The 21,961-nt window shown below is 34.6% G+C and overlaps 1 protein-coding gene and 1 pseudogene across 1 annotated transcript in view; one reads left to right on the top strand and one right to left on the bottom strand.

Moving 5' to 3' along the window:
• The window catches only part of TEX10 (testis expressed 10), a 41,249-nt gene that overhangs the window by 16,200 nt on the left and 3,088 nt on the right, over window positions 1–21,961 (top strand). The window contains exons 6-13 of the mRNA XM_090274493.1: window positions 2,551–2,789; window positions 3,533–3,668; window positions 4,815–4,990; window positions 6,748–6,925; window positions 10,725–10,813; window positions 12,304–12,437; window positions 18,627–18,707; window positions 20,310–20,491. Of these exons, the coding sequence (XP_090130619.1) occupies window positions 2,551–2,789; window positions 3,533–3,668; window positions 4,815–4,990; window positions 6,748–6,925; window positions 10,725–10,813; window positions 12,304–12,437; window positions 18,627–18,707; window positions 20,310–20,491 (1,215 nt within the window). The remainder of the gene's footprint in view (window positions 1–2,550; window positions 2,790–3,532; window positions 3,669–4,814; window positions 4,991–6,747; window positions 6,926–10,724; window positions 10,814–12,303; window positions 12,438–18,626; window positions 18,708–20,309; window positions 20,492–21,961) is intronic.
• Window positions 14,602–15,218, bottom strand: LOC150013454 (transcription factor BTF3 homolog 4 pseudogene; annotated as a pseudogene).

Raw genomic sequence — 21,961 nt, 5'->3', positions numbered from 1 at the left:
ATAAAGGAATAGAACAGATTAGGCTGGGTTTGTGAGGAAAGCTTACTGGGCTTTCCTGTAAGCAATAGGTCATTGTTGCTATTGTGAGACAGTTTATTCTAGTTAGTTAGCTTTTATTCTTATGCCATTTATTTAAGACAACAGTTCTCAAAGTGTCTGTGATGCCCTGTCTACAAGAGCAGAGCTATTTTCACAATTATATTAAAACATTATTTGCCTTTTCATTGTTTCGGTATTTGCATTGATGGTACAAAAACAGTGGTGGGTAAAACTGCTGCTCTCTTAGCATGAATTAAGGCAGTGGCACCAGACAGTACCTGTAGACATTGTATTCTTCATCACCATGAGCTCACAGTTTAAAAAGAGCATGTCAGTTTCACTTCCAAATGTCTTTAATAAAGCAGGAAAAATTACTAATTTTATTAAGTCACAGCTTTTGCAAACACATTTTTAATATTCTGTGTGATGAAATGGTAAGTATGCATTAAGTATTTCAGCAGCATACCAAAAAATGGTTGTCTTAAAAAAATATGTGTGTGATTATTCAATTTGTGTGTTTTTTCCTGTGATGGACACAATTTTAACTTGAAAGAATGAATAACAGACAAACTAGGGTTATTCAGGCTTGGGTATTTGGTAGATATTTTCTCAAAAATGAACAAAGTGAACCTATCAGTTAAAGGAAGATAGCTGACAATACTTTTGCCAATGATAAAATTTGAGTGTTTAAACAAAAATACTATCCTGTAGAACTTGTATTCACCACTTGAATCCTATCCATGCTTTTTTCCTCCCTTTTTTGCTCTTTATTTCTTAATGGTAAAATTCCCAGTCCTTAGCTAGACACATGACTACAGAGAATAGAAACTAGATTTCATAGCTTCTTTTGCAGCTAGGAGTGGCCATGTGGGTAACTTCTGTTAAATACCTCAGACTTTTTCCCTCCAGTATAAGACTTGTACATTGAGTTGTTGGCCACCTCTGCTTGGAGTTATATCACAGACATGTTAAGCTCAACATGTCAAAAGTGGAGTTTTCTGAATTTCTGCTCCTCCTTTCTCTGCTGTATCATCTCCATCTCCCCAGTCACCAGTGTAGATAGAACTCTTGACTCCTCTAGTCCCCACTCTCAAAATTCAACATACATGTATACATTTAAGCAAACTTCAAATTTAGCTAATTTTTATTTTTCCTAAATGTCCCCTCCTTTTCTGGTCTCTGTCAACATTTGACCCTGGTTCTTGGATGTGTCCTCTCTTGCATGGATGGAATAGCCATATTACTGCCTCTCTGGTTATAGTCTTAGAACTCTCGGTTTCCCTTTTCATCCACAGAATCATCCATCTCAAAGACGGTTTTCAACCATTTTACTCTTGTGCCTACAGAATTAATTTTACTGTCCTTAGCCTCAAAATCTGATCCCATTTTTACCTTTGCAGGCTTATTTGTCACTCCGAACCCTACACTTGATGCTCTGGTAGCATCAGATTTCTTTTCCTTCCCATGTATTTGTGGTTCCTGAATACTGTGTCCTTCCTTGTGCGTGCTTGATACAGAATTAACGTTTTCCTTTATTTTTTTGTAAGATTTATTTTTAGAGAGGGAGAAAGAGGGAGAGAAACATCGATGTGCGAGATACATCGCTTGGTTGCCTCTTGCTTGCCCCAACTGGGGACCTGGCCTACAACCCAGGCATGTGCCCCAACCTGGAATCAAACCAGCGACCTTTCGGTTCGCAGGTCGGCGCTCAATCCATTGAGCCACACCAGCCAGGCACGTTTTCCTTTAAAATTGTTTAGTTTGAGATATTTTTTATTTTAATCAGCTTCATATTTTTAAAAATATGGAACAGGTTCTGCTGCTGAATATACCTTAGTCTGAAATGGGTAGTTATAGTCCAAGTTGCAAATTTTGTTTTTATTAAGATATTCTGTTTGAGGGTTTTTGTAATGTCTTTCAATTTTGAAGAAAATGTATTTTATTTGGCTAGAAAAAAAAATGGATTTTTTATATGTGAATTATAAAATCAAGTCACTTTAGAACAGTGCATTATCTGGACCAGTCTCTCTCCTTATGTATTTCACACATAAGGAAACTGGCCAGGATAAATTAGTGATTCTATTAAGTCATGATTAATTAGAAGCAGAGTCAAGGTCTGTTGTGAGCTCCATCAATTATAAGTATCTGCTTTAAAAAAAAAACAAAATACTTTGTGTATTGGGGTTTTCAAGTCTTCTTATCTCCAAATACTTCTAAGATTACCAAGCAGTGTTACAGGATCCTTTACTTTTTGTGTTAATAACAACTTGGGTATGAACTGAGTATAGTATAGTATACAGTATAATTCATGACTTCTTAGCAATCCTCATGCTGTAATGAATGGTTTATTTACAAAAAAATGTCTTAAACCTTGCCTTCATACCTATCTTCTTTGCCATTTTTTTTAGAAGGAAATATTTTTTGGCTCATTGATAGATTACTTTGAGTATTTTAAGTAAAGTAGATACAGTAGATGCCACACTTTATAGATGTGTTTGTCTTTGTTTTTAGCATCAAGCATTGCACGATTCTCTCCAATAATGTAGACCATCTCTTACTGAATTTAACCCTGTCTGATATCATGGTCTCCCTGGCAAATGCCTCAACTTTGCAGAAGGATTCCAATTGGATAGAAACAATAAGAAAATTTGTGACAGAGACCCTTGAAGATGGCTCTAGGCTAAATAGCAAGCAGCTGAACAGATTGCTTGGGGTATCGTGGAGGTTAATGCAGATACAACCAAACAGAGGTAGGTGATGCTGCTTTATCTTATTTAAGAGAGGAGCTCTTATGCATGCTATTTAGGGTCTAGCTTTGAATTGGTAACTTAAACATTACAGGTAGTCAAGTTAATTACATTTGAGTTATAAAAGGTATCTAGCATAATTATAAAGGACTGTCTACTTGAACACAAATTGTTTATAGCTCAGTGCATCCTTCTCAATGGATAGGTTCCTTTCTGGAGCAAATTGACAAGATTTCTAGTAGATTACAGAATTGGTGTAAAAAGGGGTAATATTATTAAGAGGAAATGCCATCAGGCCTAATGGTGAAGAAAACCCTCTTCTGATCTAGTTTGACTAGAATTTGAACGCCTTTTCCTTTTATCCTTACAGACTGAATCCTACATTTCTTCTAGATTGCAGTTACATCACATTGTCAGTTTTTAGTGTGGCTTACTATTTTTTCTCATTCAGTAACAAAGCTTTCCTGTTTGTTTTTCATCTTATTCACCTTTCTGATATCCTGGTTTTTGTTATCCCTACTTAAATTTGTTGTCCCTTAGGAAAATGTATACTGTAATGTGGTTGGTTTGACTTTTATATTAATCAGACCATTGCTCTAGGACTTTGATGATAGTCATTAGTTTGTGGGTAAGATCTGCTTTGTTGTAGGAACAAAGCAAACTACCTCTGTGTTTTTAGAGGAATTTGGGGGCTGATGATGAAGTATTTTTGATTTATATATAGTTGTTTTTTTCTCTGTTTTTAGAGGCTACAGAGTCTCTCATCAAGGCAGTTTATACATTGTATCAGCAGAGAGGCCTTATCCTTCCAGTTCGGACTTTGTTACTGAAATTTTTCAGTAAAATCTATCAGAAAGAAGAATTGAGGTCTTGCAGATTCAGGTAAAGTTTAATTTATATTGCCTTTTTTTTCACCGAGTTATTTTGTAGTCTTTAATTTGATAGGGTGTTTAAATTTCTGGAGAAGATCATTCTTTTTTTTTTATCCTAGATGGTTACATTTGAGAAAAGATAAAGTTTTATGAGAAGCATACATAATAGTACCAGTAATCTTTATACACGTAACTGAGCAGTTAAAAGCCTCTTTGCGCCTATATTTCCACTTGTCTACTTAGAGCTGAAGGATAGTTGGAACAATGTACAGCAGCCTCAGCCTTTTCTTTTGCTTCCCATTAAAATCATGGAAATGGAACCACTAGTGACCATTAGTGCTTACTGACATACTGTGGCATATGGCATGAGAATGAGGGCAGTAGAGCTGAGAGAGTTTCTGGCTTAGTTTGGTGCTATCATGTGAGACAGACAACACAAGAGTATTACTAAGGAAATTTTTTTTATAGGGTGAGTTTGAGGTTTATTTAGGACAGAAAGAGATGATTTGCTTGGATATATTTGAGTCTTCACTATAAGTCAGATGCTTTTCATAATTTTTCTGAGTAATTCTCATAGTACTACTATAAAGAGTAGATAGTGTTACTCTCATTTTACAGAAGGAGACAAGCGTAGGTTAGATAAGTTGGTGGGTGTGATCCAAATAATGGGTAATAGAAGTAGCTGAGATTGTAAATTCAGGTCTGTGATGACAAAGGTCATACTTAAAATCATTAAGTTCTTGGGGGACAGCAAAAGCGATTGTTGTTACCCAAGTATAGAGACTTTAGAGCTTTAGCAAGTATACTAAAGAGAACTAAAATAACACAAGTTCAGAGCATCAATAAGTTAATATAGGGCATAATTGATACTGATTAGGACAAATAGTACATAAGGAGTTTAGCAGTGTCTGTGTCTTTTAAGATAAAAATATAATTTAGCCCCCCAAACTTGGTAGGTAAAACCTAGAAAATGCTACAGCTAAATAAATGATGCTGGCCATCACAGGCCCTCACAAGTTTTAAGTGAATAAATGTGTGTTATTGGTACATTATTTGTCATTTTATGGTCTTGTATTTAAATTAAAATTTTTTTTGTTTAAATTTATTCTTGTCTTCCAAATTATATTTTATTTGGTTCTTCCTCGGCCTTTCTTAGATATCGTAGTAAAGTGTTATCCCGTTGGCTGGCTGGTTTACCGTTGCAACTCGCTCATCTTGGCTCCCGAAACCCTGAGCTCTCAACACAGCTTATTGATATCATCCAAACTGCTGCAGCACGAGCAAATAAAGAATTACTAAAAAGTTTACAAGCTACTGCTCTTCGAATCTATGGTAAGAGTTTGCTTAACTGTAGAGGTAATCATTGGTATACTCTGATTTAGAAAAGGAGTTTCCAAGGGAAGCTGTTCAGGTTTTCTTTAAATTATAAATAAGTTATGCCATGATTAAATTACCAAAAGATTCACCACCAAATGATAAATTCATTTTCAGTAGTAAGTATTCTTTATTAGAATAGTTTTAGAGGATTAACAGTAGGTGCTTCTTGCATTCTTAAATTGTCTTTTTAACCACATGCTATTCACAAACTCAAAACTGATCAGGTATTTAAAAAAATATTCCTTTGAAGCTTTCATAGGAAATTACTTATTAAATCATAATGGATATCTTATATGACTTCCATATGTTAATACTTTGATTCATCCCTGGAACTGTCATATTTTAAGCAAATTGAGATATAATTCACATGCCATAGAATTTGCTATATTATAATATTCAAGTCAGTAATTTTAAAAAACACATTCCCAAGGTTGTGCAATCATTATCACTAAATCCAGAATATTTTTATTATCCCCGAAAGAAATTACCCATTGGCCAGACCCTCCCCATTCTCGCTTTTCCCAGCTCCTGGCAACCATTTATCTATTTCTGTCTCTTGATTTTCTTATTCTGGACATTTCTTATAAATAGAATTATGCAATATGGGGCCTTTTGAGTCTGGCTTCTTTCACTTAACAGTGTTTTCAGGATTCATCCATATTGAAGCATATATCAGTATTTTATTTCTTTATTCCTAAGTAGTATTTCATTTAATGGCTATACCACTTATATTTTTCCATTCATTAAGTGATGGACATTTGGTTTGCTTCCACCTTTTGTGGGTATATTTTAAAATATTTTCAGTATTGCTTATATGTAGGTGTATGTATGCACGCACGTGTGTATATGTGTGTGTACATACACAAACAGGTCTTTTGCTATAGGTTGATACTGTAATTGTCACTGTTTAGCAAAAGTGCTTGTTTTTTACTGTTTTGCTTCGTGTCTAACCCCTTTACCTCCATGAAAGTTCTTATTTCAGACAAGACAATTTGGATGTTATGAGATTATTACTGTTGTTAAATATTGGGTTGGCTAAAAAGTTCATTTAGTTTTTTCCATATGATGGCTCTAGTAGCGCGTAGTTGTCTTTAATTCCATTTGAAACAGTTTTGTTAGATTGTACTGTGACAGCTGTCATATCAGTGTGCATTTTATAAAACATCAAAATTGGTGAATCTTTGTAGCCATTTTAATATTGAAGATGGAAGAAGATACACAACATTTTTGGTGTATTAATGCTTTATTATTTCAGGAAAGGTAATGCAACTGAAATGCAAAAAAAGTTTTGTGCAGTGTATAGAGAAGGTGCTGTAACTAATCAAACATGTCAAAATTGGTTTTGCAGAGGTTCTTGGTACTATTGACATTTTGGCCAAATAATTCTTTGCTGTGGGGCTCTGTTATGCTTTGGAAGATGTTTAAAGTTATTGGTAAAAATGAAAAATGGGTCTTACTTTATGGGAAAAAACCATACTTCTTGGCCAACCCAATGAATGTATCTTTAAATAAGTAATGATTATACTCAGTGTTTTATTTTTTAAAATAGCTTAAGCCATACATACATGTTTTATGATCAAAACTGTTTCATGTAATTTATACGATGAAATTCAGCATAATACTGAAAATAATCACAGTTTGCCTTATTAATTTAATCTCTGCTTTGTATACTTTTTTATAGTTGAATTTAATGTGTCCGTCTATCCCACTAGATCCACAAGAAGGCACTGTGGTGGTTCTCCCAGCAGAGTCTCAGCAGTGTTTGGTCCAGCTTATATATTTTCTACCTAGTCTGCCTGCTGATCTGCTTTATCGGTTAAGTCGGTGCTGTATTATGGGAAGACTCAGTTCAAGTTTGGCTGCCATGCTTATCGGGATACTGCACATGAGGTAGCATGCTCAAGTGAGCTGTATTTTAAGTGTATAAAATGTATATCCCTCTATCCCTTCAACTTGCAATTTGTGATGCAGGTTAGGCTTTCAGAATCACACCTTGCTACTACCTTCATTTGTTCTTAATGCAACAATGAAAACTATTGCTAGATAAAGTTTACTAGAGTAAGATTGTTTCAAGTTAATTGTTTAGTGATTTCTATATATAGATTGGAATAAGGGTTGAAATTACCAAAAGCTTATAGTAGGGATTCAATGGCAAGTGAAAGTACTATGCTTAACACTTTGCGTACGGGTGGCGAGAATTCTCGTCACTTCTAAAAGGCATTTAAATTCCCCAGTACGCAATGCGTTAAAACTTCTGGTGTTGCCCTGGCTGGGGTGGCCCAGTGGATTGAGTGCTGGCCTGTGAACCAAACGGTCTCCGATTCGATTCCCAGTCAGGGCACATGCCTGGGTTGCAGGCCGGGTCCCCAGTTGAGAGTGTGTGAAAGGCAACCATGCATTGATGTTTCCCTCCCAACTCTTGCTCCCTCCCTTCCCCTCTCTAAAAAATAAATTAAAAAATAAACTTAAGGTGTTACGGAATTGTGATACAGATCTTCCTTTCAGGGAGCTCAGAATTTAATGTAGCTGGTGAGATAAGTGTGTATTAAGATAAGAAATCACTTGAAATCTGTGTGTGTATATGTTAAAATATGTATAACAGTTTTAACTGTATCAATAAAACTGTACAGTGGTATTAAGTACATTGAGCTTGTTGTATAAACAGCACCACTGTCCGTCTCCAGAACTTTCACATCATCCTAAACTGAAACTCTGTACTCATTGTATAGTAACTCCTCAATCACTGCCCATCCTGCCACTGGTAATCACCGTTCTGTCTTCATGATTTTGATTATTCCGGGTATCTCATGTAAGTGGAATCATAAAAGATCTTTTGCCATTTTGTGTCTTTCTCATTTCACTCAGTGTAACTCTTCAAGTTTCACCCGTGTTATATGTAGCGTGTGTCATAATTTCCTTCTTAAGGCTGCGTAATGCTCCATCATATGTATATACTATTGTATGTTTTATTTATCTCTTAATCTTTTGGTGGATACCTGGTTGTTTCTACCTTTTTTGGCTGTTGTGAGTAATGCTGCTATAAACACTGATTGAAGATCCTGTTTTAGTCCTTTTAATTCTTTTGGCTATATACCCAGAAGTGGAATTGTTGGATCATATGGTAATTGTTTAGTTTTTCAAGAATCTGCCATGCTGTTTTTCACAGTGGCTTTACCATTTTACTTTGAAAGGTTTTATAATTAATGTGTCATAATGTGTGTGTCCCAAAGAATCCTTAAATGCCTTATGTTTGTATCATCAGGTACAGTATTTTAGTATTCAGCGATATTTATTGCTGATCGTGACTCATAGGGTCTGATGTGGTTTGAGGCAGAAATTGAAATCTAGGCTGTAGCTACAGTAAATTTTAATGACCAGCTTCTGTGGGGCTTTTTGTGTAGATTCCCTGCCCCAGTTTAATAGTTAGTGGCTCACTTTACTAGTAAGCTCTCTTGATCTTTGTTTGCCAGTCTTTTCATACCAGTGTAGGACATATTTGAATCCAGTTACCCAAAGTTGGTGCATAACTGATGATAACCTTTTAGCAGAAGAGAGCCATTTGCAACATGTTTATATGTGAAAATTCAAGGCTTATTTCTTTGTGTGTTTGTACATTAGAGAGAGCCTTGGTCTTATTTTTAAGTACTTTAGGCATTCATTAGTTTCTCTTGTTTATCTTTGTTAGAAATTAAAAAATCCCTGTTCTTTGTCTAGTGTAAGCAATTATTTAATGCTAGGCCGCAAAAAAAATTAAATGTTACTCTTTTCTTTCATTTAAGTGATTTTGTTTATTAACTTCCAGTAGAGGGCACTCTGTTCCTTTGATATAACCAATGGAGGATCTGTTTTAACATTCAGTTAAAATCACCCTTTTGAATACTTCCCTTTGAAATTGATTCTCTTTCAGAGGTTCATTATTTTTATAAATATCAGTTATGCTTATGCTTACCTTTTGTCAAAGATGTTTTCAAAAGTTCTTTTGTGAAGATTTGTGGTTATTGTTGAGAAAATATATTAATTTACAGATCATGATAATAGGGGTTCACAATAACTAAATGAAAAGTTTATTGTCTTTGTAATTAAAAGTCCAACAAAGTTAAATTTTGCCTCTTAGTATTTGCATCATCTATTACTATACTTCTCTCTCTCTGTTGATGTCTTGTTCCCAAACTAATCTTTTAAAAAATAATACAAAATTAGGACATTTCAACTTTCTCAGGCCAGTGGCATTATCACCTTACAAGTTTTACTAGATTTAGAATTTAAGAATAATGCTTAGTTTTTCCAGCATGACTATAATATAACTAGACAATGTTTTCATGATCTCTTACCTATACTATTATAATAATCTTACTTCTCAATCCCACCTATTTTGTGCACTGTTGCCAGGTTAATTTTCCTGAAATATTCCTTTAATCATTTCTGACTTTTTTGTCTGTTACATTAAAAAGCATACTTGAGAGTTACTGCTGCTACCTTTTCCCCCGCCTGTTTAGAGAGTTTAGAGTTGGACTTCTCCCTCATAGCAAGATACTTGTGTTGTTACACTGGCCTCTGCTCAGTCCTGTTCTCACCCCTAGTTTATTTACAGCTGGATTGGGGAACATAATACATAAATGTTAGGTAAAAATCTCTTTAAGAAGAGGGAGAAATCCTTGGACTAAGCACCTTGGCTTGGTTTTAAGTAGGATGAATATATGATCTGGTCTTCAAGGAGTACTTCCAGTTTCTTTCTTTTGTCCCAACATAATCATCAATAGTATCCATTTACTCTCAGAAGTGGTCTGGCTTGCACAATATATATATGGGCATCATAGTTTTAAGGACAGCATGATCTATTGTCATTTGTCCAAAATAGATTCCTAAATGGATTTGTACCCCTTTTAGCCACTGGATGGCACAGTTGAGTCCTGGTTTCACTGGGTTAAATACAATTGATAGTAAAACAAAAAGTTAAGTGCTTTCAATTGATATTGGTGATAAAATTTGTAGTCTTAGCTTACTGGGTCTGATCATTCTCAGCCTTTTGCTATTATTCCTGGTTGACATTTGCTCTGTTCCTTTTTAGCTGTACTGTATGTTGATAATTTTTAAAGGAGTCACTGGAAACTGAACTTGTTGCAGGAACCAGATAAACCTCATCTAATGAGAGGCTGCTTTAGCTATTCTCTTGAGACCCCTTCCAATTCTTAGTTGCACTATTGTTAAGTAGAACTAGTTACAGCTTTGCAAAGTATAGGACCATGTAATCTTAGAGTGACTGTAAATGGGAGTAAGTCTAAGGTACTTTGGCTTATGTAGAAAGCTGGAGCTTGTTTAAAGTAAGCAAGATAAGACTTCATAAAAATCAAGTAAATATAGAGTAGCTGAAACTACTGAAAAACAAAACTTAATCTTAGCTCCGTAGAGTATGATTTTTCAAATTGTGTGGAAATTTTCTAAGTTATACCATATACTATGTGGACCAATTATGCTTTTTAATGAAACTTTATGTAAATATAAATAGAAGTTAAAATTTTCATATCATGTCAAGCCTTTACATTTAAAGTTAATACATACTATATGTTTTGTTTAAGCTACTAAATCAGACTTGTTTTCAATTTTTTAAAAATGGTTATATACTGTGTTAATATTCTTGAGTCTTCAAGTTGGTCACTTCTGGTAATAGTTCTCCCATTGTTTATTATAGGTCATCATTTTCTGGATGGAAGTATTCAGTTAAAGACTGTTTGATGAGTGATTCGGATTATTTCAGCTTCTTATTTTCAACACTTACAGGTAACCACATTCACCTGCCAAGTTAAGGAAAAGAAAAAAACTAGTATGAAGATAATCCTGAAATGTACTGTTTTATATGTTTGGTTCTAAGTTTTGAGGATGATAAGTAAACTATCTTAGAATGATTTTTGTTGGTTAATAAGTGGAAATCTTTGAAGGAATATTTGTACCCTATATCGTCCAGCTCTTTAGGCGGGTAGACACATGATTCATCTTTAAATCTCTCCTAGTACAAGTATTGAATACCAAAAACTTGGGAATTACCTGAATGTCATTTTTGTTTGTTTGTTTGTTTGTTTTTTTACTTCTTTGTCTTATTGCTCAGCTTTCTATCTTTGTTTACAGTGACTTGGACATACCTGACTCTTACTCAGAGAGCCAGAGAAAGCCCCACTGTATACCTTTATAAATTGATGAACAGAACGTGTATTTGAAACATGTTTAAAATGTCCAGCTTGCTAGGAAGAGCATCAGATTTTGATTAGCTGTTTTCTGCATTTCATTTGCCCTCAAAGTAAAATCAGTAAAAATGAATCTAGAAATGTCATCATCAGTTAGATGTATAAAATGTATATAATATACTTATTACTATTGTTTAAATGATTGTACTTATTCAATATTTCAGTTTTATACTTGGGTGATGAAGATGAAATTCTTCACCATTTTTTGAAGACTTGCAATTAGGAGACTTAAAATTACTATGTTAGGTCAGAATCCAAAGAGAATTTCACAGATTCTGATAATGAGCTGAATCTAGCAAGATAAATTTTATATGAAAAGTAAATGTAGACTCCTACATTTTATTTGATAGTTTTGGGTGTGTACATTTGAGATGGAGGTGGGGACTATATGTCTTAGTACCTGTCAAAAGGTTTAGTGGTTTTAGAAAGCTCATTAGGAGTCAGTAATGTGATGTGGCTGTCAAACTAGATGATGATGCTTCTTTAAGCTATGTTAATGAAAATATAGTGATCTGAGCATCAAAGCAGAGAACTAGGCTCAGAGGGACTACCTTGCCGGTATTCTGATCATCCTGAGAGCTGTCTTTCAGGAGGGACTCTGGCAAGGTGTCTGTGTAGGTCAGGCCAAGTGTAATAGGGTGGTAAGAGAATCAAGATAGTAATTTGAGAGGGCTATTATGTAAGAGAATACAGAGTTTAGTTTATGTATGGAGTATATTATTTTTACTTGTTCATTTGCTTTTTAAACTTACCATTATTTGGAAAGGTTATGTCTTTAGGGGTAAAACCCATTTTCTCGCTGTATTATAGATTTGGTCAGAACACACATTTGTGTACATAATTATGTGGTTTTTACTGCCTCCATTACTAGCTATTCATTGTTAAAAATATTACATGAGATGCAGAATTTCAGAGAAAACAGGGTAGCTTAAAGAAGAATTTAACTTAAAGGTACGTGTCTCTAAATAAAGAATGTCACTTGCTTTGTAATTTGTGTTTTTAATTTTATTTTGTTTGTACCCAAATTAGGGTTTTCAAAAGAGGAGTTGACTTGGCTTCAGAGCCTTCGAGGAGTTCCTCATGTCATCCAGACACAGCTTTCCCCTGTGCTTCTTTATCTTACAGACTTGGATCAGTTTTTACACCATTGGGATGTGACAGAGGTAATGGTGCATTTAAAAAGAAATTTCTGGCTATTAAAATTCAGTTCATCAATCACCAATGGTTAGTATATATTAGGATTACCTTATATGAGATATTCTCTAACCTGATCCATTTTCTGAAAGGGTTTATGATCATGGCTAGGAGATTGTATGTTTCTAAGAGGAGTGTATTCCATTGTAAGTTATGCCACTAGAAAAAAATGAATTAGCAATTTGAATGATAGAGACAAATTTATTTTCTTTTATCTAGCACAGGGCAGATTGGATGAGTAAGGTGTAAGAAGGATTTGGTATCCTTGAAGGTGGTTTTTTTTAAACAAAAAAGATTATTGAGCAGTTGCTTTGGTTTTGACTTAATATGTAGTTTACTGAAGTTAAATTTAAAGCCCTAATTTTTCCTCAAGCTTTACTGTTCAGCTTACCAATATTTTTTGATAAATATAGTAAGTTTAAGCAGTCATAAAAATATATTATGATTATATTTTATTATGTTTACAAATAATTAAAAATTTAAACTGTTTAACTTCTAATATAGTCACTATTTGTCATGTAGTTCAGTTTTTGACAAACCTTCACAAACGTTAAATCTTAAATATCTAATAAAATTAAATATGATAAATTTAATATTTTAAGTTTTGGTACTATTGTAGTGAAATTTGCATTAAAATCACTAGTTTAAATTAATTACTGACATGTTTTAAATTGGAATTATAAGGCTGATCTTTTACCCTAATGGGCAAAAAATTGTCTTATATGTTACAGATATGTAAATTAAATATACTAAAACATCATAAATGTTAATACTAAGTATTTGATTCTCTGAAACATTTCTATAGTAATTAGTTTCTATTCTCATTTCTTCAGTTTCTTTCCTTGCATTGAAAGGTACTTGCTTAGTAAGAATGTAATTATTTCATCCGCAAATTATTTTGGTTTCAGCCTTTCTTGCAAATTCTGAGGTTGTCTTCTCTGCTAGCTAATTTTATTTTTATGATTAAGAAGGCCTCTGGCCAGGATGCTTGACAGTATTCTTTCCTTATAACTCCTAATTGCCAGGCCAGCTCTGTGTTTTAAACCTTTTTGTCAGTGTTCCAGTTACAACCTACTTCCATTTTATTGCAATACCTATTGATGGTATTCAGCGGATCTATTTACTTCTTCCATTCTGTTCTGAATACTCCTCATGTTCTTCCCATATCTTAGGGTTATACCTTTGGTAGATATTTAAATCACTTTTCTCATGGCTTTGACTGATCACAATACTTGAGTCATACCAATGACATTTATCTTCTCTTTATCCACTGCGCCACACCAGCCAGGGCCATTTATCTTCTCTTTGTTGCCCCAGTGCCTGGTACTTTGTTTATATGTAAGTTCTCCAAAAATACTGGATTTTAGAAAGTGAGAAGAAATAATGAATTGGGTAACCAACCTAATTATTTAATATCTAAAAGTTTATCTTATTCCATGGTAAATGAAGAGAACTAAGAAAGGTAGACTTAAGTTAAGGCCTTAAATACTAGATAGGGAAGTTTGGGTGTGCCAGAAGTAGTAAGAATAGTTGTTTTAAAGGATACACTGTTTCTAAATGTACTTAAGCTATCATGATGTATTAGAGAAAGCATTGTATGGGGATTAGTGGGCCCAGATTCCAAGCATTGATTTGCCAATGTCTAGTTTGGTAACCTGGACAACTCACATAACCTTTATCTGGTCGTTTAAATTTTTCATAAGCACATCATTTGTGTAAAGCCAAGAGACAGTTGTCATGAGAATGTGATGTTATATTTCTGAAGTGAACATTTGTCAAGGACATGTACTAAACTTCAGGGTTGCTCTCTCTGAAATGTTAAGGCATAAATTAGGAAAAATCAGAAAGTTTCATTGTGGTTTTGAAATTCTTACTGAAGATTTCAATTTCCTTTTGGATAAACTGTTATATTTAAGCTTTTCATTTGAAAGTACACATTAGAAATATATATATAGTTTTTGACACCCTTAGTGTGAAGACTTATTTTTTAAATTACATTATTTGAATAAGTTATTAATTCGTAGAGTGGGATTTCTTAGTTGTAGTTTTATCTGCCTAGGCTGAAGCTATTTTTTTTTTTTTTAATATACAAAATATTTATATTACTGAACTAGTAACAGTTGATGTTCTTCATGTCTGTAAAACTTTGGAACCACATAGCTGATGTTAAATCTAGTCCATGCCAGCTTCCAAAAAACAGAAAAAATTTTAGTTAGCTTCATTCTTTGATGCCTCATCAAAATTTTCTACGAGATCTGGAACATCATCGTCCTCTTCATCAATGTCTTCTGGTTTTGGTGCTTTGCTATCCAACACTTGCCAAGGGAACTGTTCAGCTAACTTCCTAAGACTTGTTAAACTGTCAGCACCAAGCTGACTTAGTATTCCAGGAAGCATTTCTGTGATTGGTTTGGCTTCTGCATGACCGGTAATTGCAAAGGTGTTAGCGGAAAGGGAAGCTTGGCCTTTGGGATTGTTGAAATGAATAACTGTTCCATCATCTTTAATCATGTTTACCTCTTCAATACCAGCTATATTATTCACAGCCAGTTTTTTTAGAGAACTCTGAAGTTTTTGTCATCGGCTGTAGCTGTTCTATGCACCACCACCTTCTTTCTGCGAGCTGTACCCTTGCCCCATATCCGGACCTGAGCCTGAAGTTTGGCTAACTTTTCTTGATTCATGCTGTTGGTAAATCTGAAGCTGGGAGGGTCCTCTGACACCAGCACGCGGCAAGAGCAAGATGGCTGCCTCTGAAGCCATTTTTTTTAAATCACCTTTTTTTTGAATAGGTGTTCATAAAGAACAATTCAGAAGAAAAGGAGGATAGCAGTAAAAAGTCTTCTTCCATTCTTTCTCAGCCACCCATTTTTTCCTCCCCAGTTTTTAAAAATATTCTTTCAGATATCTTCTTTCTCCACAAATGTCTACATATATGCTTACATTTTCCTCATTTTATAGAAATAACATACTCTGTACACTGATCTGGACCTTGCCATTAATGATGGAAACAGTAATTAACAGGGAAAGATCACAAAGGGAAAAAAGAATCTCCGAACATAGATATCTTTCCCAAATAGAGCTTTCTATTCCAGAGCCAATAAAAGATTTTAAGGTTAATAATTGTCATTTATAAAATATTGAATGGTTGTAAAAGAATATTTTTAACATGAATAAGCTCTGAAGGATAATAATAAAACATAAATCCAATTTAAGAAATAGAACATTTTCCAGAATTTTTGAAGCCCCCATGTGACTTTTCCATCTCCTTTTAGAGTAACACTGTTTTTAATTTTATCATACTCCTGCTTCTTCATAGTTTTGCCAGATTAGTATGTAATCCATACTGTATTGTCTAGTTTTACATGTTACTGAACTAATAAATTTAAAAGGGAAATATTTTAAGTAATTTACTTTTTATTCATTCAGTGTACTAAGACATCTAAATTTGTAAGCAGTAGGTTATTCTTTTTGGTTGTGGTGTAGTATTTCATGGAAGTAAGATTCTGTGACTGGTTCATTTTTTTTCACAGTTTATTTTTAGCGTTCCATTTTATCTACTTTGGGCATATACCCGATGCCTGTCGTTTCAGTGTTTTTATGTGTTTGCTCATTAACACAGCCTACCTTTAGATTATACTCTCTCACTTCACACCATATGTAGTGTGTAATGATAAGTGAGGTCAGTTTTTTCTTTTTGTTTTTCCATATGTAATCTTTTTTACTCTACACACTTTTTTCCTATTAAAAATTTTTCCTTTAATACTTTTTTTCAGTAGTTTTCAATTATGCTGTGGCATTATTTTCTTCATGTTTCTCTTAGCTTGTTGCTTGCTGAGTGTTTTGTTAGGTTTATAGTTTATTGTGTTTGGAAAAAATGTCAGCCATTATTTCTTCAAAAAATGTTTTTGTCCCCTCCTAGACTCGAAATTACATGTGTAGTAGATGACTTGATACTATCCTGCAGGCCTTTGAAATTGTGTGTGTGTGTGTGTGTGTGTGTGTGTGTTAACCCCTTTCTTGTCTGTTTCAAAAAGTATGTTGTCTTTAAGTTCACTGATTTCTTTCCCCCTGTGGTATCGAATATGCCCTTAAGTTGAGCCAAAGAACTTTCTTTTTAATTAAGACTTTTTTTAGAGCAGTTTTGGGTTTGCAGCAAAATTGAAGGGAAGGAACAGATATTTCCTACATACCCCGCTCCCCACACACATTCATAGCCTTCTCTATTATTGACATCTCTTTTCAGAGTCGTACACTTGTTACAATTAATGCATTTACATTGACATAATTACCCGTAGCTCACATTATGGTTCACTCTTGGTGGTGTACATTCTGTGGGTTTGGACAGTGTATAATGACTTGTGTCTATCACGGTATAAAACAGTATTTTCACTACCTTAAATTCTCTGTACACTGCCTATTCTTCCCCCAAACAGTGATCTTTTTATTGTCTTCGTAGTTTTGTCTTTAATAGAATGTCATGTATTTGGAACCATATAGCATACAGCCTTTTCAGATTGAAATTTTTTAAATTAAATATATTTTTGTCCTCACCTGAGGACGTGCTTAATGATTTTAGACAGAGGGGAAAAGAGGAAGAAAGAGAGGGACAGAAACATTGATGTGAGAGAGAAACATGAATCGATTGCCTCTCGCATGAGCCTGACTGGGGCTGAACCTGCAACCTAGGTATGTACTCTGATGGGGAATCGAACCCATGACCTTTTGGTTTATGGGAAGATGCTCCAACCAACTGAGCCACACTGGCCAGAGGAGATTGTATTCTTTCACTTAGTAATATTCATTTAAAGTTCGTCCATTTTTTTAATGGTTTAATATAGCTCATTTCTTTTTAGTGCTAACATTCCATTGTTTAGATGTAGCCTATTTTTATCCATTCACCTACCATAGGGCATCTTGGTTGCTTCCCGATTTTGCCAGTTACAAATAAAGCTGCTACGATAAACATCCATGTGTAGGTTTTTGTGTGAACATAAGTTTTCAACTTTTTTGTTTATAATCAGTCTTGTTTTGGTGCTGCGCCTCTGCCTTACAAGTATCTTTCTTACTCCATTTGAACTCCATCCAGCTCTCTGTGATAGCCTTCTCTGTCTGGGCCACTGAACTTCTTCCACCCACTCCAGGCTGATGGTTACTTAGCTTGGCTCCACCCAATGGCTTCAGAACTGAATTGTTCGGGAAGGGAAGGGAAGGCAGAAGAAAGGGGATTAAGTCGTCATTTACTATTGAATAGGCCTTTTCAACATGGTTTATCTTTTGATAATGAAAATATTCACTGTGCTCATTTTCAGGTGGAAAAATGGCATTGGAAATAATGTTTGTTTACATTATTACTTATAGGTATAAAAGATAAGAAAATTGCCACCTGAAAACTGAGTGGTATCAATCTACAACAGGTTTTATAGAGAAATAATGCATAGAGTTGATTTTTAAGGGTTGACTGACAGTTCTCTTAAATTTAGCTTGATTATCCTTTTCCTAGGGTGGTGTTCTTTCCACCAGTCTTATCTTTCCTCTCTCCTTGTGGTTTTTCTGCATATTTCATTTTTGGTACCATACTACACCAGCTTCTGAAGTTTTCTTACGATATCCAAGAACTCAATGCTGTCTTTCCCTTTCTTGTTTTCTTGAGAACTTAGAAAATTTAAAATATTGCAGATTTGACTCCCTTCTCCTTCATGTTGTTCTTTTCCTATAAACTGTTCTCTCTTACCTTTGGGGAGTAGTACACAGGGTTATAACTAATTCAAACAGGATATTAATATCTGGATCATAAGCATTTTTGTATGATGTTTTTCCACCAGATGGAAAAAAAGCTTTGCCACCCCTTTGTTAACATCCCTCAGATCTTTTTACTGTACCACTTAATAGAAATATAGTCTTTACTTTGGTAAATTATAAGGCACCTAATAGGACTAGCTCAGTGCTCAGTAAATGTTCAGTAAGTAAGTTACTTGGAAAATTAGCCCATATGTGAAGTTTGATTGATTGACTTGATATTTGCATCTTCAGATTCAATTTTTTTTGTTAAGTTTCCCATTAATATGTAGAGCAAGTAGGTTAAAAAAGAATCTGTTGAACTTGTTTCTGACATAAAATGTCCCAATTTGGTTACTGGTTTTCTCTTTTTTTGACAGACAGTTTGTCACAGTTTATTGGTTATCCCTGTCCGAAGCCAGAGCTTTGACGTCCTGCAAGGTGCCATCAGTAAGCATTTGGTAAATATACTTAACTTTCTGTTACGTGAAAAAGCACATAGGTTTCATTGGTATGATTAGGTTTGTCATAGCCTAGGAGAGAATGAGAATCCAGAATCCTAACCTTTATAACCTCTCACAGTATGAAGCTTTGATGAGAACTGAAAAATGTGTTTTTCATGGCAGCTGCCAATTAATTTTTGAGCTTGGGAAAATCCCTTCTTATGCAAGGACCTTACTTTCTGCACCTATACAAAGAAAGACCTGGAAATTATGCCTCAGGTCCTTTGACTTGTAATGGGTTAGTTAACATATGCCTGGTATTAGTGTATTGGGAATCCAGCATCCAGACTGGGGTCTAATTTCCACCCAGAAGATTTGTGGTCTGAAGTATAGGGACATCTCTGAACTGGCTCAAGGCCTGTCACTGGAGGCAGTGAACTCAGTCATGAAAATGACTTGTCTTCTGACCAACATCTCTTGTTCCTATAGGTATTAAATTCACATTAGGTATGCCTGGGTTTTGCTTTTAATTTCCTCCAATGTTTACACTTTGACCTTTGGCTTTTTATTATAATGAAGTATTATAGTACAAAGAAGAGATCTGAAATTTTATCTTCCAGGGACTTTTGTTTGCATTATTTTATAGGCACATTCACACCTTCTTTCCTCCTTTAAAATGTTATTTCCCTTGAGTTGGAAGAATACTGCCTCGAATTCTTGTTACTCTTTCTCCCTACTGTCAACTTCTAATCCTTATCCCTTCTTCTCCAAAGATTCCCACCTTTTTTTAAACCTCTAGTCCACAAATGTATGCCCTTTGACTACATTTATTATCCTAGTAAAAGCTCAACATGCCAGTCAGTCTAGGCCATTATTTTCAGAAAACCTGATGGAGGGATTAAGACCTCAGAGCCTTTAGACTTTTCAATGATTATTTAGTGGTAGTTTCTAGGAGATTTAAACCATGTATACATAGTAACAGGTTTTTACCTTACAGTTTATACAGTAGTATCTAGATGAATTAGGATTCCAAAATGTTCCGTATCTGGGTTTGGGGGCAGTGAAGCAATCAAGTGTTAAGTAATAGTATCTTGACTCCAGTACTTGGTTGTGTGAATGACTCGCTAAATCAAAGGACAGGGGAGGCTAATTGCAAAGTTAATTCTATTCTGTATATTTACCTGGGAAGGGATGGTGCTAGATACATACTAGTTTCCCAGTTTGAGTATAATCCAAAGATCATGTAAATGTGATTGTTTGTATCAAGATTTTCTTTGGATGTATGACTTTTTAAAAATAATGGTATTTCTAACCATTAGTAGAAATTGTAATATCTAGAAAGTTTTAGAAGACTGTCATGAAGGGGAAGCAGTGGATTGGGTTATTAGTATTTCTTGAGTTTGCACGTTTTCAGAGTCATTTAATGTAGAGATTAAATTCTCAAAGGAGAACAGGACCTCAAGGTGTGGCAGGTGACATGTATTCTATATATACTAGTTTTCAGTAGAAGTGTTGGAAGGTTAACTCTCCAGTTATTAGGATTTGGTTTTATCCTGGGGAGGAGGGGAGGGAAGGACGGCTATTGTGTAGATGTCATTAATCTCATTTTTCTCTGCCTAGGTTGGGCTCACTGTAATTCCTGACAGCACAGCTGGCTGTGTTTTGGGTGTTATCTGTAGGCTCCTGGATCACACGTGTGCACTTAATGAGACTCTACTGCCGTTCCTGGCTTCTTGTTGCTACAGTCTTCTGTATTTTCTGCTCACTTTAGAGAAAGGAGAAGCAGAACATCTAAGGAAGAGGTAATAGTTTTTGTGTTCTTCAACTTCAGTTTTTCCCTACCTGTTACATTCCCTCCCCATCAATCAGTCATTTTAAAAAAATTCAGAGTGAAAGAGAATTAGATTTTAGTAATATTCTAAATTCTCTTTCAGAGTTTGTATAAACCTAGCTAGCTTTTTTCTTTTTTTATTGAATTTATTTGGGTGACATTGGTTTATGAAATTCTTTCAGGTATACAATTTTATAATATGCCATCTGTATATTGTATTGTGTTCATCACCTCAAGTCAAAACTCCTTCTATCACCAGAGCTGCTGCTTTGTTCTTTCATGAATCCCCTTTGTGCTGTGAGAAGTTTTCATTTTTATTTTTATTTTTTAAGCAACTCATTTGAAGATTTAGATGGCATTCTAAAATTGTTTGAGAGCTTTCCTTATTAACATTGCTGTAGGTTTACTAAGAAAAATAATTCTACCTTTAGAAGGATGGGTTTATTAGTATAAGCCTTTGTATTTTGTTTTGGGCTTCATTAGAATTAGCCAGAGTAGAATTTTAAATTCTTGGACTTTAGGAAATAGTTTCAGATGCTGTTGTTTTAATTAGTACTTTTGTTCCTATATAAAATTCAGACTAAAGCTTCTGGGATAGTTTGGAAGATTTCAGTTTTATTTTAAAAGTGTTCTCATGCTTATGTTCTTGTCGGTATGCCTATTAAAATTCATTGTGGGAGGTTTTAAAAAAACAACAGATGAGCAAATAAAAAATAGAAATGATTCCGTCACCTGTTGGTACCCAGGGTTCTGGTATTTTTCTTGGCTTGGCAGTTTCTGTTGTGGTGTTAAAGGTAGACTTCTCAGGGTTACTCACCTGTTCAGTACACTTGTGTTTGGTATGATGTAGAATCCATAAGCCCTTGCAGCACAGTGTTGGCTAGTGAGGAAAATACAATGGAACATTTCAGGAGTAACTTATAAAACCCAAGAGTTAGCAATTGTGGAAATAGGAATTTGAAACCCAGCAGAACTGAAGTGGCTTTCTCTGTTCTTACAGATTGTGTAGTCTGTCTCGGCCTTTGCCTGATTATTAGCTATATCTATAGACTGGTTTTCTCTTTTCTCCTTGCACACGACTATCCCAGCTTGCTGTGCATGACTCAAAAGTTGCATAAAGTTCTCCAGTTCCTTTCCCTTTGTTAACCATTAGTCTGTTTTCTGTGTCTATGTGTCCATTTCTATTTTATTTTGTTTTTTAGATGCCGTATTTAAGTGAAATCATGTGGTATTTGTCTTTATTTCATTTAGCATAACATTCTCTAGGTCCATTCATGCTGTCACTCGTTGGATTTTTTTATTTTTTTAATGGCTGAGTAATACTCCATTTTATATATGTACCACAACCTTTTTTTTTTTTTTTAATCCTTATCTGAGGACATTTTTTATTGCTTTCAGGGAGAGAGAAAGAAACATCGATTGGTTGCTTGTTGTACGCTCC

This window comes from Furipterus horrens, unplaced genomic scaffold, assembly GCF_987537825.1.
Source record: "Furipterus horrens unplaced genomic scaffold, mFurHor1.1.pri manual_scaffold_4, whole genome shotgun sequence".
Taxonomy (NCBI): Eukaryota; Metazoa; Chordata; class Mammalia; order Chiroptera; family Furipteridae; genus Furipterus; species Furipterus horrens.
This window is presented reverse-complemented; position numbering and strand designations above follow the sequence as displayed.